The sequence below is a fragment of the Elephantulus edwardii genome, unplaced genomic scaffold (genome assembly GCF_000299155.1).
Source record: "Elephantulus edwardii isolate Elephantulus edwardi_28Jun2011 unplaced genomic scaffold, EleEdw1.0 scaffold00139, whole genome shotgun sequence".
Classification (NCBI taxonomy): Eukaryota; Metazoa; Chordata; class Mammalia; order Macroscelidea; family Macroscelididae; genus Elephantulus; species Elephantulus edwardii.
Genome location: NW_006399889.1, coordinates 1,139,177 through 1,155,830, shown reverse-complemented (window position 1 = coordinate 1,155,830; position 16,654 = coordinate 1,139,177). Strand labels below are relative to the sequence as shown.

At 39.3% G+C, this 16,654-nt stretch overlaps 1 protein-coding gene and 1 pseudogene across 1 annotated transcript in view; one reads left to right on the top strand and one right to left on the bottom strand.

Annotated features, from left to right (window-relative positions):
* Positions 1 to 14,961, top strand: part of LOC102864361 — a 23,857-nt pseudogene extending 8,896 nt beyond the window's left edge.
* Positions 14,962 to 15,895: 934 nt separating this feature from the next.
* PRPF18 (pre-mRNA processing factor 18) overlaps positions 15,896 to 16,654 on the bottom strand; it is a 46,575-nt gene continuing 45,816 nt past the window's right edge. Inside the window, exon 9 of the mRNA XM_006894276.1 lies at positions 15,896 to 15,976. Coding sequence (XP_006894338.1) covers positions 15,896 to 15,976 — 81 coding nt within the window. The remainder of the gene's footprint in view (positions 15,977 to 16,654) is intronic.

The window sequence follows — 16,654 nt, the reverse complement described above, 5'->3', positions numbered from 1 at the left end:
AGCCTTCCTATCCTTGAGCAGGGAATATTCTTCCACTTCTCCAGGCTTTTTTTTGTTTCTTGTAATAGAAATGGACTTTTTGACTACAAATGTGACCCCATGATTGTCCATGGTGGTGGCTGTTAAGTGCCATCAATTCAAACACGACTCATAGTGACCCCATGAAGAAAAGGTCTGAATCCTGTTCTATAACCTTAGTAATTTTTCTAATGTTCATAGAGTTTCCAAAGGCCTTCTGTTTAGGAACTCAATAACAATCCTACTTCCAAGCCTGTCTTAATCTGGGACCTCCGCCATAGGTAACCTTTATGGCATTTGACACACCAGAGACACAGTGTTCAGCATCACAGAAACCCCAAGTTATCTCAGTACAGCAAATTGACAGACCACTGCTATACCGCTTAGAATACACGTTTTTTTTTTTCAAACACAATCAACAGCAATCAATCACCTTTCATGTGATTGTAAATGAAACAAAAAACAACCCAACAGTTTACACCTGACATCCAACAAAATAAAGAGAACCTACCCTCCAGAATCCAACTGCTTCACATATAAGCCTCTAAACTGGAGATCTGCTCAGGGCCTAAACTACTTTTAAATACAAAGGCCCACCCACCAGATCCTAATTGACTAAAGAAGAGGCTTCCAGCCCACAGCTGATTATTGACTAAATTCAGGCAACCAATCAGCTTACATATGATTGTTAAAGAAACAAACAAAAAGGCCCGACAGTTTACACCCAGCTTTCAACTAAACAAAGAGAACCTACCCTCCAGAATCCAGTTGTTTCACACATGAATCTCCGAACTGGAGGATTTTTTCATGGTAATTACACCATTTTACACTTCCACCAGTTGTGTCTAAGAGTCTCTCCATGCCTTCACCAGCATTTATTTTTTTTCACTATTTAATTGAATGTTGTTATTTTTGTTGACATGAAGTGATAACTCATTGTTTTGATTTCCATTTGTCTCAGGCCTGGTTTTAATTGGTTTTGGTCAAATATTCTTCTAAGTGGTATAACACTGGTCTGTCCATTTGCTGTACAGAGGTAACTCGTGACTGCTGTGATGCTAAACACTGTGACCCTGACGTGCCAAATGTGAGAATGGTTACCCATTGTCGACGGTGTGTACTGGAACTTGCCGATTAAAACAAGCTTGGAAGCAGGAATGGCATCCACTTCCAAAATGGCTTGCTTCTGGAAACTCTATGAACATGGAAAAAATAACCAAAGTTATACAAGTGTTCAGGTCTTTTGTTCATAGGGTCGCTGTGAGTCTTCTACAACTCGATGACACTTAGCTACAACAACAAGAGCTATTCATCTTGAGCCTTTCTTCATATGTTTGTTGATGCTCTGAATATCTTTTTTGGTGATATGGCTAGTTACGTCCTCTGCCCATTTTGTGAGTGGATTTTTAAAAATATTTTACTGGTTTGCATAGAACAATTTGCTTACATTGTGTTTCACTCATGTACGTTTTTTTTCCTACTCTCTCCCTCCACCCACTAAACTCTTCTACTCTGTAATTTCTCCCCTCCATACCTTCTGCCCTCCCTGCCTCTTTCCCTTCCCTCTTTAAACATCCATACATGCAAATCAAAACAACTATGAGATATCATCTCACCCCAGTAAGAATAGCAAAATATAACAGAACAGCAAGCAACAAATGCTGGCGAGGATGTGGAGAAACTGGAACTCTTATTCACTGTTGGTGGGAATGTAAGATGGTGCAACCATTGTGGAAGGCAGTGTGGCACTTTCTCAAAAAATTGCAAATAGAGATACCATTTGACCCAGCAATTCCATTACTGGGAATATACCCCAGAGAGACCATGTCTGCCATCCAAGCAGATATATGCACACCCATGTTTATTGCAGCTTTGTTTACAATAGCAAAGAGTTGGAAGCAGCCTAAGGGCCCATCAACAAACGAATGGATAGAGAAGCTGTGGTATATCCACACAATGGAATACTATGCAGCATTCAAAAACAAGGAACTCATGCAATATTATTCAAAGTGGGTGACCCTGGAGGACATTATGCTGAGTGAGGTATCTCAGTCACAAAGGGACAAATACTGCATGGTGCCACTGTTGTAGAATGGGTCTGACATCAGGGTGGGGGTATGACAGAAAAAAAACTGGATAAATTATGTATATTGTATTGAAACAGATGAGGGAAAGAACAGATTAGAATACATGATTGAGTATTATGGTTAGCACAGGAATCCATAATTAAGGTTGCATAGAGAAGTGTACTCGGGGTGGGGGGTGGGGGGAAGGGACGTGGGAATTGTATACTAATGAAGGAATTTTTTTTCTTTTTCTTTTTCTTTTTTTCCTCTCTTTGGAGGGGGAAGCAAGCTGGTGGGGAGGGGTGGGAAGGGAGAAAATTGCGGCAATGAATGGAAATCCAAAACCTCCATAAAAAAATAAATAAATAAAAATTAAAAATTAAAAAAAAACAAATCTTACAGGTTATACTTCTGGTTTTGCAACAATGATTTTATACAGTATATGTTCTTATACTCCTGAAATCATTCACTCAGCATAATGCTCTTTAGCTTCTACCATGTTATATAATATTTTTCAGAGTCGTTGCTCCTGATGGCTGCATGAAATTCCACATGTGAATGTATTGCAATTTGTCAGTCTAGTTGTTTGTAGATGGACATTTGGACTGTTTCCATATTCTTGCTATTGTGAATAAGCTGCTATGAACATAATTGTATAAATCTCAATTTATGTCTCAGTTCTGTTTTCCTTGGGGTATATTCCTAGCAATGGAATAGCTGGGTCATATGGAATCTCTATGTTCAGCTGTGAGTAGATGTTATGGTTATTTTCCTTGATGGGGTTGGAATTTTCTATAAAATTTAGAAATTAGTCCCTTATCTGATGTGTCATTAACAAATATTTTCCCAGTCTGAATATTCTCTTTTTATTCTTCTGGAAAACTATTTTCAATTACATGAAAATTTAATTTTTAGATAATCCTAATAAGTTAATTAATTCTTGATCAATTGTATATCAGTTATACTTGAAATCCTATTTAAATCACAGCAGAGGTTTAAATTTGTCCTACTTTTTTAAAAATTACCATTATAATTTTAGGTTTTAATCTGAGGTTCTTAATATATTTTGAGTTGAGTTTTATATATGGTGTCAAGTGTGAGATCTTATTTTAGTTTCTTTAAATGGATAGCCAATTTTGTCAGCACCCTTTGTTAAAGAAAATATCTTTCCCCCCCACTTACTGGATTTCATCTCCTTGTCAAAGATTATGTATGAGATTAGATTGCCAAAGATTAGACTGCCTGTAGTAGGTCGATTTCTTTCTGGATTATCAGTTTTATTCCGTTGATCAATGTGCCTTACGTTGTACCTGCACCACACTGCTTTAATTACCATGGCTGAGAAGAGGTTTTGAAATCAGGAAGCATGAGGCTGCCGGCTTTATTTTTCTACTTCAGTATCTCTTTGGTTATCTGGGATCTTTTTACTTTCCATATGAAGCTAACAATTGCTTTCCCCCTCTCTTTGAAAAAATGAGAATGGTATCTGGATAGGGAGTGTACTCTATTTGTATATTGCTCTTTGTAGTATCATTATTTTTACAATTTTAAATTTTCTAATTCATAAGCATGGAATATTTTTCAATTTATGTAGATATCTTTGGGTTTCTTGTTTTATAGTTTTTGTTGTGAATGTCTTTCGTATCTCTAGTTAGGTTTATTCCTTAATATTTAACTTTATAATGGCTATTGAAAATGTTCTTATTTTCTGCTCTTTGTATTACTCTGTTTAGAGTTATCTGACCGTATATTGATTTTGTACCCTGAGACTTAGACAATTAAATTCAACAATTTTAGTGAGTCTTTGGAGTTTTGTGTATCTAAGAATATATCAACTGCAAATATGAATACTTTTATTTCCTGTTAGAAGTGGTGCTAACAGAGAAACTTGCCTGGTTCCTGTTTGCAGGGAAATACCTTCAATCTCTCTCCATTAAGAAAAATGTTGGTCATTGGTTTTGTATGTTATTGTTGTTATGTGCCTTCGAGTCGCTTGCGACTCATAGCGACCCTGTGTACAACAGCTCTAAATTCTCTCTGTCCTGTGCCAATTTCATTGTCTCCGACACACTCATCCCAATTGCCCCAGTCACCGAATCAATCCATCTCCCAGAGAACCTTCCCCTCCTGCGCCTGCCCTCCACCCTCCCAAGCATGATGTCTTTCTCCAAGGACCAGTCCCCTCCTTACAACATGACCAGAGTATGTCAGACGAAGTCTCAGAATCCTTGCCTCCAAGGAGCAGCCCGGTTTAACCCTCTCCAGGATGAATCTGTTTGTTTTCTTAGCAGTCCATGGTACCCCCAGCACTGTCCTCCAACACCAAAGCTCAAAAGCATCAATTCACCTTCTATCCTTCCTGGTCATGTTCAGCTCTCTGACACATAACAAGTGATTGCGAAGACCATGGCCTGTACCAGATGCACCTTAGTCTCCAGAGACACCATTGCTCTTCAGTATTTTAGAGAGATCCCTAACAGCAGACTTTCCCATGGCAATACGTCTTTTAATTTCCTGGCTACTGGTGCCAAGAGTGTTGTTGATTGTGGAGCCCAGCAGACTAAAGCTGTGAACAATCTCAATCTCTTCACCATCCCGTCCTGATGCTGCCAATTGGTCCAGTGGCGAGAATCTTTGTCTTCTTGACATTGAGCCTCAGTGCATATTGAAGGCTCCAGTCCCTGACCCTCAGCAGCAAGCACTTCAGGTCCTCCTCAGTTTCAGCAAGCAGGGTTGCGTCATCTGCATAATGCATGTTGTTGATAGGTCTTCCACCAATCCTGATGCCACATTTCTCCTCATAGAGCCCAGCCTCCCTGATGATCTGTTCTGCATACAGGTTGAAAAGGTATGGAGACAGGACATAGATACTTTTAATTATACTGAAGAGCTTCACCTCTAGTCCTATTTTGTTGAGCTTTTTTCAACAGGGAGGGATGTTGAATATTGTTAAATGCCTTTTCTGCCTCAATTGACAGAACCATGTGTTCTTTTCCTCTGTTTCATTGTCTTATTGATTTAGTGGATTACACTGATTGTTTTCTAGTGTTGAACTAGAAATTGCACACCACGTATGAATCCCATGTAATAATGATGAAAGCTATCTTATTTGATAAGATTGAATTTAATTAGAAAAGATGTTGTTGATAATTTTACTATATTCTGAAATAGTCCGAGTAAAACTAATGTCAGCTCTTCTCATAATATTTGGTAGATACATCAGGCTGCTAACCCAAAGGTCAGTGGTTCAAATTAACACTCACTTCAGTGAAAACTATAAGTAGTATTCTAGCATAAAGATTTACAGCCACTGAGGAGCTCTGGTGGCCTACTGGCAAGAAGCTGTGCTGCAATCCCGAAGGCGTGCGGTTCGAATCCATCAGATGCTCTGCTGGAGGAGAGGCAATCTCTTCTTGTGTCAGTGAGATCCAACTTGACAGTACACAACAATAACAACAACAACAAAGATTTACAATCTCAGAAATCCAAAAGAAGGTCATTATGAGTTGGAATTGACTTGATGTAGTGTTTAATGTTTCAATATTTGGTAGAATTCAACAATCAAGCCATATGGACAAGGATTTTTGTTGTTGTTGACAGTGTTTTTATGAGCAGGCAGGCACCATCTACGAGGTCTTAGAGGGAGCCTGTGATATTACAGCCATGTAAACTCATGATGGCTAATACATAATGGTGCAGGTCTGACATCAGGTTTAGCTGAGAAAAGCCGGGACTCCCATCTCCTGGTGGCTGGTGGTGGGAGAGAGTTGCTAACTCAATCTCCCCAAGGGAATGGCCAACAAGGAGGAAATCATCACATCGTTCCCATCAATTAGTCCCCAGTGTGGATACCACCATCAATCCAAGTTCCCATCACAAATAAACAGCTGTTTAAATTGGTTTTCCTACATGGGTTAAGGTACTGTGCTCTGTCTTCTTCTGTTTTATTAGAGCTTTTAGTTTTAATTACAGCTTTAAATGTTTTTGTTTGCTAATATCCATCCCCACCCCCAGAAGGCATCACTGACTTTATTAACTACGTATTTGCTCATGTCTTTGCTACAGAGGTGCTGAACTTTGCTACAGAGGAGCTGTACTCTGTCATCTCACATGAAAGTCTAAGGATATTTTTAATAAAAGTAATATGTTTCTGCTTAAGTACTTCACAAAACTTTTATAAGCAGTCATTTTGGCATCACCTCTTCTGATAGTGCCACCTGGTTCAGTCTAAAACCCTCTCTCTGACACCACTAAGCTGCAGAACATGATAAATATACTTGATTTCATTAAACTGTATATATGTTAAAACATTAAATTGACAAACATTGTATTCTATATATTTTTACAATTTAAAAAATTTTAAAAGCTAGTGATGTGACTGCCAAGCTTCTAAGCTAAATTGTTCTCATAGAAAAGTAATAGCTTTCAACAACTATGAGATATTATCTCACCCCAGTCAGAATAGCAAAATTTAATAGAACAGCAAACATCAAATGCTGGCGAGGCTGTGGAGAAACTGGAACCCTTATTCACTGTTGGTGGGAGTGTAAAACGGTATAACCACTATGGAAGTCAGTATTGTGCTTTCTCAAAAAGTTGCAAATAGAGATACCATTTGACCCCAGCAATTCCATTACTGGGAATATACCCCAAAGAAACCATAACTACTACCCAAGCAGATATATGTACACCCATGTTTATCACATCTTTGTTCACAATAGCAAGAAGTTGGAAACTACCTAAGTGCCCATCAACAAACGAATGGATAGAGAAGCTGTGGTATATTCACACAATGGAATATTATGCAGCATTGAAAAACAAGGAACTCATAAAACATTGGACAAAATGGATGGCCATGAAGGACAATATGCTGAGTGAAATATCTCAGTCACAAAAGGACATATACTGCATAGTGCCACTCCTGTAAAATAGGACTGACATTGCGGTTGGGGGGAGACTGAGAAAGATGGGATAAATTATGTGTACTGCATTGAAACAGATGAGGGAGAAAACTGTTTAAAAGGGATATATGATTAGGAATTATTGTCATGAGAGGAGTCCAGAGTGAAGGCTGCATAGTGGAGTGAACTTTGGGGGAGGGATTGTATAACAATGAAAGAATTTTTCTTTTGCTTTTCAAAGAGAAGAGTGAACTGGGGGCGGAGGTTGGGCAGGGAGAAAAGTGCAACAATGAATGAATGGAAATCCAAAGTTTCTGCAAACTTTCATTAAAATTAATGAAAAAATATAATAAAAAATTTTTTAAAAAGAAAAGCAATAGCTTTCCTGGAAGTCCCACCCAGTAGATTTCTATTTCATTGGCAGATCCTTGTCACCAAAGGCTCTTGGAAGAGCCTGCAGATTTAACTGTGTATATTATAACTCATCAGCAACCTGCTTTATGCAAATAACACAACCTTGCTTGCTGAAACTGAGGAGGATCTCAGAAGGATGCAGCAGGTCAAGGACTACAGTCTTCAATATGGATTGAAGCTCAACATCAAGAAAATAAAGATTCTCACCACTGGGCCAATAAGCAGCACTGTGATGGATGGAGAAGAGACTGAGGTTGTTAATAGCTTCAACTTGCTCCACAATCAATACTCTTCATACCAGCAGTCAGTAAATCAAAAGACTAATTGCTTTGGGAAGTCTTTTCTCAGGGCCCTCTCCAAAATGAAAAAGAGCTAGAGACTAAGGTGTGCCTGATCATGGTGTTCTCAATTACGGCATCAGAGAGCTGGACAATAACTAAGAATGACAGAAGAATTGATGCCTTTGAGTTGTGATGCTGGAGAACAGTACTAAATATAGCATGAACCGTCAGGAAAACAAATAGGTCTGCCTTGGAGAGTGTGAAGCCAAATTGTTCCTTGGAGGCTAGGATTTTGTAGCTCTGTCTCACATACTTTGGGCATGTGGCCTTGGTGAAGGACATCATTCTTGGAAGGGTGGAGGGACAGCACAGGAGAGGAAGACCCCGGATAAGATGGATTGATACAGTGACTGGGGTGATGGGGGTAGGTGTGTTGGACTCAGTGAGACTGACTTAGGACAGGGCAGGGTTCAGAGCTTTTGTATGTCGTGTCTCTATGAATCATGGCAACTCAATGGCACATAACAACAACAACAACAACGTTATAACTCTAATGGATTGACACAGTGACTGCCACAATGGGCTTATGCATGACAGATCGTGAGGATAGTGGAGGATAAGACAAGGTTCAGGTGTGTTGTTCATACATTTATTCAGTTGTAATTGACTCAATGGCACCTAACAACAACAATGTAATTGTGAAAAATTAGGATTCCGTTAGTAAAGAGAATGGAAACAGTAATCAGCTAATAGTGTCTGTACTACAAATGTTCAGTCCTTAAACTTGTATACCAAAAGGAGAAAAAGTAGTTAAGTCTCAAATGAAATATTAAATAAAACAATAAAATGTGAATTCTTTTCTCAGATCGGATATTCTTTTTTTTATTAATTTTTTTTAGATCGCATATTCTTAGGCATGCCACTAAGATGTCAAATAAAGGAGGGGAATTACATTAAGATTGACATTTTTCAAAATTATGTTTCATTCATGTACATTTTTTTCTCTGCTCCATTCCTCCACCCACTGAACTCTCTTTGACCTCGTGATTTCCCCCCACCCCAACCTCAGCCCCCCAACACCTCCCCTTCATTCTTTGTATGCCCATAAAGATCTCACTGGTTATCCTTCTGTTTTTACAAGAATGGTCTTATACAGCATCCTGAATTAGTTCACTCAGCATAATGCTCTTCAACTTCTCCCATATTACATAGTGTTTCAAAATTATTGCTCCTGAGTGATGCATACACACATTCCGTGGTGTGAAGGTACCACAGTTTCTCAATTCATTCGTTTGTTGATGGAAATCCGGACTGTTTCCATGTTCTTACTATTGTGAATAGCGCTGCTATGAACATGAGTGTTCAAATCTCTGTATCTCAGTTCTGTTTTCTTTGGAGTATATTCTGAGCAGTGACATAGCTGGGTTATATGGAATCATATTTTAATTTTTTAAATGAATCTTAATGAAAGTTTACAGAGACTTAGGGTCTCCAGTCATTCATTGTTGCACTTTTCGGAACCATATTTTATTTTTCTGTAATCTTTTTGTCTAAGGTCTAAGCCAATATCTGAGCTAATTTGACTTTCCCTCTGAAGCAACTTAGCACAAAGACATGCCAGAATGTCTAAAAATGGCAAAGTGGTCTTATCTGACCTCCTTTAACCTCACAAGGGAAAGAAGAATCAAGAGGAGCCCAAGGTTCATTCCAACGAGGCAGAAATGTGCATTCACGTTGTTTGTGGAAAGTCACTGTGCAGATGACAACCTTGCATGCAGAAAGTGAAGACGACTCAAAGCATATACTGAACATGATTCGGAACTACAGACCTCAGTGTAGATTATGCCTCAACATCAAGAAAATAACAATCACAGCTGGATCAATAGGCGACACCACGATGGGTAGAGAAAAGATGGACTATGTCTATGAAAGGGTGGGGGAAGGTATTTTCAATACATGTATCTGACTCAGGACTCATAGCTTAGAAGAATAACCAGGAAGAAAAAGACAGTAGGAAAAAAAAATAAAACCATCACAACAACAAAAGATCTAAACAGGGATTTCATAAACTATCCAGCTGGTCATTAAGCATGAAAAAGATGCTCATCTTTACTAGTGCACAGCAAAATGCAGCTAACCCCACATCTAAATACTGATAGACGCTCACCAAAAGGTCTTAAACAAAAATGACAAAGACTGTTTCTACTGTGGTCAAAGCTGTGAAGTAACAAGAACTTTAAAACCCTGATGTAATTGTTTACCTTTGAGTCAGAACCAATTCATAGGTGACTCCCGGTGCGTTTCAGACACGGTGAACTGCACGGGAGATTGCCCGTCTTTATCCTGCCAAACCCTAAGAGTGGGTGGATACAAGCACACAGGAAAACTTGTTCACAGTGTCTATACAGCTAAGTATTTGCATGCTTTATGTTCCAGCAATTCCACACCTGGGTGTAGAACCTTCCATTCACCACAAATCTCATGTTCTACAAAAACTGGAAGCTGCTCAGATATTAAGCATAGGATGTAGAAAATGTGTGACTGAGCAAGAAAGTGAACAAACCGCAAGTATACACAGTAAGTTTTACTATCAAAATCCACAAGTTGAGACAAAGAGACCCAGTTTTGTGGGAGAAAAATCAAGTGTACTGTTTGGTTCTACTTATTAACAATTTTAATAAGTTAATATTTTTAATTAATGTTGACCTCTTTTCTCTCAACAAATATGTGGTAGTACCAAATGCCTCAACCCTGTCTCACCCATCAGCTGTATTTCCAAACTTTTATCAAAATCTTGCCTAATTTTAGGATCCTTAATTTTAGGAGATGCTGTGGCTAAAAGAATTCAACTGTTAATTAAAACGTTGGTGGTTTTGACCTGCTAGTATCTTGGCAGAAGAAAGATGAAGCAGCTTATTTCCATAAAGATTCACAGACATGAGGAGAAGTGGTGGGTCTGTCCTTTCTCCCTTGCTGCCTCCCCATCCTACTACATTACTCATCTCTGTCTCTTTGTTCAAAAGGAGAAGAGGGATTAAGTGATGTGCATTTAATCATTTTGGAAGAAACATTTGTTATTCCTAAAATAATAATAATATTTACAGCCTTGGAAATCCTAGGGGCAGTTCTGTACTGTTCTAGAGGGTTTCTATGAGTTGGAATCAAATCCAATGGCAGTAGATTGAGTTGGTTTAATAACACACTTTATAGACAAAATTTACAGGCAGTCACATGTCCACGCTGCCATTGTTCATACAGATGGTTTGCATGCTGCTTGTCTTGGTTATTCTCTCCCTTTACTGGCTAAGAGTCATTTTAAAACATGAGCAAATTGCTTCAAAAGCGTTATTTGAAGTACTCAAGGTTTTATAATCTGCTAAATTTCACACTAACCTTATGAGCCAAGTGTTGGCTCTGCGTTAAGAACATAAAAGTTCAAGTCTTTCTGTCTGGAAATCATCTGTCATATTTTTTACCTTCTCCCCTGGCCATTCCTTCCCATCAGTAGTTTCAGACTACTGATCCCACCGACTGCGTTGTAACACACCAAGTTAGAGAGCCACCGTCAGGGATTTACATGAAATAGAAACTACTGGAATGCATCATATATAGCATGTAAGGGCACTTGAACCTTTTGTTTCAGATGTGTATGGATGCATTAATACTGGTTTTGACAAAGTTATTGTTTACTATGCACAGTGAAAAATGTTTCAGAAACTTCTGACTTAACTATTTCACAGGAAGGCAGAAAACTATAAACCAAGTTTAGATTTAGACTCTAACATGCTTGGTTTATAACTTCTCTCAAATCATAATGGACGAGCAATGGTGATTCATTTTTGGCAAGCTGTAAAACGAGCAGTTCAGAAAATGGCCAGTGACTGTAATAACAAGAAACTCAGTGATTACAACCTGAGATTACAATAGTATCCAAAGAGAAGCTAGAAGCTTCTCAGCTGCCCTTTGTGGGTCAGACTGTACAGTGGAGCTTGAATCCTGTGAGAGAAAAAAATTGAGACGGCACATAATTATTTCAAATGTGGTGTTTTAGAAGAAAAGAAAGACTAAACAGGAAAAGGTGGCCCTGTTACATAAAGCAGCCATGACAGAAGGATATGTTTAGGCAAGTTCTAGAACATTCTCCAGTTCATACAGAGGGAATAGAAAGAACCAATGTTCTAATAATGAATTATTTTTGGTGAACATGTTATCTTGGTAGTGGTGGTTGTTTTTAAATGAACACGATTCCAAATTTTTTTCATTATTTATTTTTCATTTCAATTTTTTTTAATGGGGTCAACTCATACCACAGCTGCAACAGTTAACCAGCCAGCACTCCAAAACCCTATTATCCCACAACATCAGATCTTATTTTATGGTTACTATTAACCATTCAAGTACTAAAGTGTGGTCATAATACAGTAAATCTAACTGCAGGGTTTGTGATGAGAAACAGTTGCCATAACAGTGTTCCCATAGCGACCCTCTGGGGAATGGGGCTGGCTCTCACACTCCGGACAGATGGAAACTCTTACATAAATATGCCGTGAGAAAGTATTTTTCAGTTCAAAACTCCCAATGTGATACCATACCATAAATTTCCATGGGATAAAGTTATTCTTCCAGGGATTCATGGGAGTATATTAGAGGGGAGATGAGAGGGCAAGAGGTATAACCCATTAAGCTATGCTTTTCAAGATAGTCAAAATGAATCGCCACATCTCAGATGAGCACTTCCCATTCATTCAAACCGTACCACTTAATTCTTTATTGTGAACAAGCAGATATTGTTCGGCTAAAAAAGGATCCAGTGAATTGAACCCCCAAATCCAGATTTACCAGAGACTCTAAAATATGTTTTAAGTCTTCCTCCAGGTGTTTATTTTCGCATTAAATTAGCACTCTCATTCAAATAAAAGGGCAGTTCTATTTCCAGATTATTTACTGTGATTGAATCCTAGGGAAATGCAGTGTGCTAAAGTTGGCCAATATATCATCAGATGGAAGATCTTAAAATGAACCCGTGTTGTTATCAATCATATTTCCTACACCTTCAAGTTTTCACCAAGAGTTCTGAGTCCACAGCAAATCACTCAGTTCTGCCATCGGTGGCAGCTGCCTCCCTCCCCCTGGTCTCCCGGGAAAGCCTTCTCCTGCCTGTGCGTTCTGGACTGCCCTGTCTCTCCCGATGTGACAATTATCTTTGGCCTCAGCCTTATTTTCTCATTTTCCCTGAAGACTGAAATCACAACTCTGACTTCCAGATTGCTGCAGGCTCCGTGCTGCACTGCTCAGACTTCACAGTTGGCAAGGACACTCGGCGGAAATACGGTATTTACTTTGGAGGGAGAACCAGTGTTTCACAAAATTTGAGTCCAGAAAGATACAACCCTGTTGAGTAGGAATGTGGGGATCAGAGGAGGGAAAGGAAGCTATTTCAGGATTGTGACTGATTTAAAGATGTATTTTTGTGTTTTAGAAATAGCTAAAACCAGAAATGCTTTATCGTGCTGGGCTTCAACTTTCATGAAGTGGAGGATTGGGGGGGGAGTAATTTTCTAGATATCCTCATGAAGATCTTTGATTTCAGGGAAGCAAAGAATGTTCCTTGAGGGGACTCGTGGTGTGGACCATGCAGCACAGTCTAAAATGGTTAAGAGTCCTAGCACTGTAATTTTCCTCCCCAAATCATGCATCCATGCTCCTCCTGGTATTACAAACCCAGTGATCAATCCAGTTCTGACACACAGGAGCTCAATCCATCACTTAATACTCTGAACTTTATCCTGTATGAGCATCATATCGACACTTTTGATATCAGCTACCCAGAACAAGAAAGATGGGCGGCTTCCTCCTGTTACGATTAACAGCCTGGAACCCCACTGGAGGCTTGCTGTGCGTCTGAAACGATGTGAAGGCAGTGGGTTTAGTTTGATGACACATAGGTGCCCCAGTGATGCAGCGTTTAAAGTGCTAGGCGGACAACCGAAAGCTCAAGAGTTTGAATCCACTGGTCCTTCTATAGGAAACGGATGAGGCAGTCTGCTTCTGTAAGGATTCACAGCCTTGGAAACCCTATGGGGCAGTTCTAGCCTGCCCTGTAGTGCCACTAGGAGTTGCAATCAACTCAAGGGCAGTTGGTGCAACGGCACATAACAACATCCCATTATCCAGTCCCTTCATTATGTGGAATGTTAACAGCGAAAAGGAAGATTATATGAAGTTAACTATCATGCTACGGCCGGACTTTGAGTAGAAAAGGTAACTTGGGAGTATTCTTTTCAGATATTTACAAAACAGGTCCTATGCAACATGACCATCTGATGAAAGGGTATTGATAAGTGCCACTGAGTTGGATCAGAGTCCTAAGCCACCCTCCATACAAAATTCTCATTTCTCATTTGTGCTGTTACATTTCTGAAAGTTCGAATGCATTTAATCCCAAGGCAAGGTTTCTAGAATAGGATAGTGTGGGAGCAAGGACCCTGATTTAACTCAGGACAGGGTGCTTCAAGCACCACTGCCGTAATCAGCAGAAACACATAGTCACAGACCAAAACTGGCTTCTAAGTCTTCCCAAGAGAAGCCAGAATAAGTGATTGTATCCATCCACTCAGCTGCCCCACCATACCACTGCCCTTCAAAACTCAGATTAAACTATAAATGGAAACAGTCACAAAGTTTGAGGATAGTAAATGCTTAGTAAGCGCTACCATTACTATGTGAATGCATACTGTCCTGAGCCACAGGCTTCCCAAAAGGCATTTTAACTACCATCTCATAACAATAGAACTCATTATTCCTGAGCACTTGTTGTCAAGTAGTGTGCTAAGTATTTTCTTTTACTTCAATACAGCAAGAGTTCTAAGTGGAATATACTATTAGTATTAACTTCCAGTTTACAGATAAGAAACCTGGAGCACAGAGTAATTAAGTAACTTGCTGAAGATCAGCAGGCATAGAGGTCCAATTGGAAAGTAGTTCTATATTCAGAGCTTCTACTATGGCAACTCCACCTGGCTGGGCTAACTTTGTATTTGTTCACATAACTCGAATAGCTGAGTCCCCTCAACTTCTTGCAGTGACTCCTGGCAGTTATCTGAGGATGACACTTTGCAGGATTTAGAGTAAGTCCTCACTGCGGGGAAAATCGGGTCCAGGCTGTAACGTCTCCGGCAGTGACATCAGTCCTGGCACGTTGCTCTTCTGTTTGGCAGGCAGCAGCTGAGAACAGCAGTTGTCACGTCTCGGGAGGATGAAACGACCAGTCAGTCCAATTAGAAGAGGAAGCAGCAGCAACAGAAGGCTCTCTCTCATTCTTGGCTGGCTCCGTGATGCCCGCCTTGAGCCCTGATGCAAAGGGGACTACTTGTTTTGAATTTATGTTGGTATAATCTACCATCTTTATTTTTCAAGATCCTATTTCCTCTTAATGCCAACTTCCTTGAGAAATGATAAACATTAAAATTCAAACTCTTTGGAAAATAAAAGCAAGCCTTGAAGCATATGAAAAATAACACTATTAAATTACACTTAAAAACTATTATGTTTGCAGTAAATTTTTACTGCAAAACAGCAAACATTCAGCAGTATTTCAGCTCTATAAAGTTTTACTAAATGAATCTATCTTTATTGGAATTACAAAAATATTTTCTATAAATACAACATAAAATACAATGTACAAATCATATTTTACAGAAATAATGAAGTCTTCCTTCAAAGGCTTTTTTCCCCCAATCATCAAAAAATATTTGGAGGTCAAGGAGAAGAAAGTAACATAAACTTCCACTGGCTTTACACAATTTTAATATATAGAAAATGGTTTTTAGAACATAATTGGGATGGGACTGTCAGAGACAGTGCGATTGGCACAGGACAGAGCGGAGTTTAGGGCTGTTGTACATAGGGTCGCTATGTGTCGCAGGCGACTCGACGGCACATAACAACAACAACAACAATGATTTAACTACTTAAAATGAAGAAAAGAAAAAAACCCAAAAAACAAAAAAACCGCACAAATCTGCAGTCAGATATAAGAGCCAAGTTCTTAAAACAGAGCAAGGGCTGCATCAGATAAAAATCAGATTGGGAACTCCATTACTCAGACTGGAAGTTCCATTTTTCTCCTTCCCTTAGTCTTGCTGGTAATTCCCAAAGTCTCATGCTCTTTATGAGTAAGGTATTTTACTGCTATTCACACTTAGAATCGAGGATCTCACAGTGCATTGTATTCCACACACTTCGATGGATCTGTAGGAAAGTGCTTCTGGCAAATAGTCATTAACCTCTTCAAACCCTAAAACAGTAAGAGAAAATAAAATTTGGTTATAATACAGTTGAACTCTTTGTATTGCCCTCTTCTGGACTCATTCCAGTTGGTTAACGTCCTCATTAAAATGTGGTCCCCTGTAGAATGGGACTGACATCAGGGTTGGAGTGAGACTGAGAAAAAGTGGATAAATTATGTATACTGCATTGAAACAGATGAGGGAGAGAACAGTGTAAAAGCAATATAGGATTGGTTATTATGGCCATGACGGGAGTCCAGAGTGAAGGTTGCATAGTGAAATGTACTAGGGAGTGGGGGAACTGTATACCCATGAAGGAATTTTTCTTTTACTTTTCAGAGAGAGGAGCAAACTGTGGGGGAGGGGTGGACAGGGAGAAAAATGCAACAATGAATTAATGGAAATCCAAAATTACTGTAAATGTTCATTAAAATTAATAAAAACAAATAGAAGCTAAAACAAAACAAAACAAAACGTGGCCCCCACTTTCCATGAAGATGGCACCAAAAGCGAAAAAGGAAGCTCCAGCTCCTTCTAAAAGTCAAAGCAAAGGCATTAAAGGCCAAGACGGCAGTAAATATCCTCACGTCATTCACCTTCCGGCGGCTCAAGACGCTGAGACTCCGACGGCAGCCCAAATACCCCCGGAAGAGCGCCCCCAGGAGAAACAAGCTTGACCACTATGC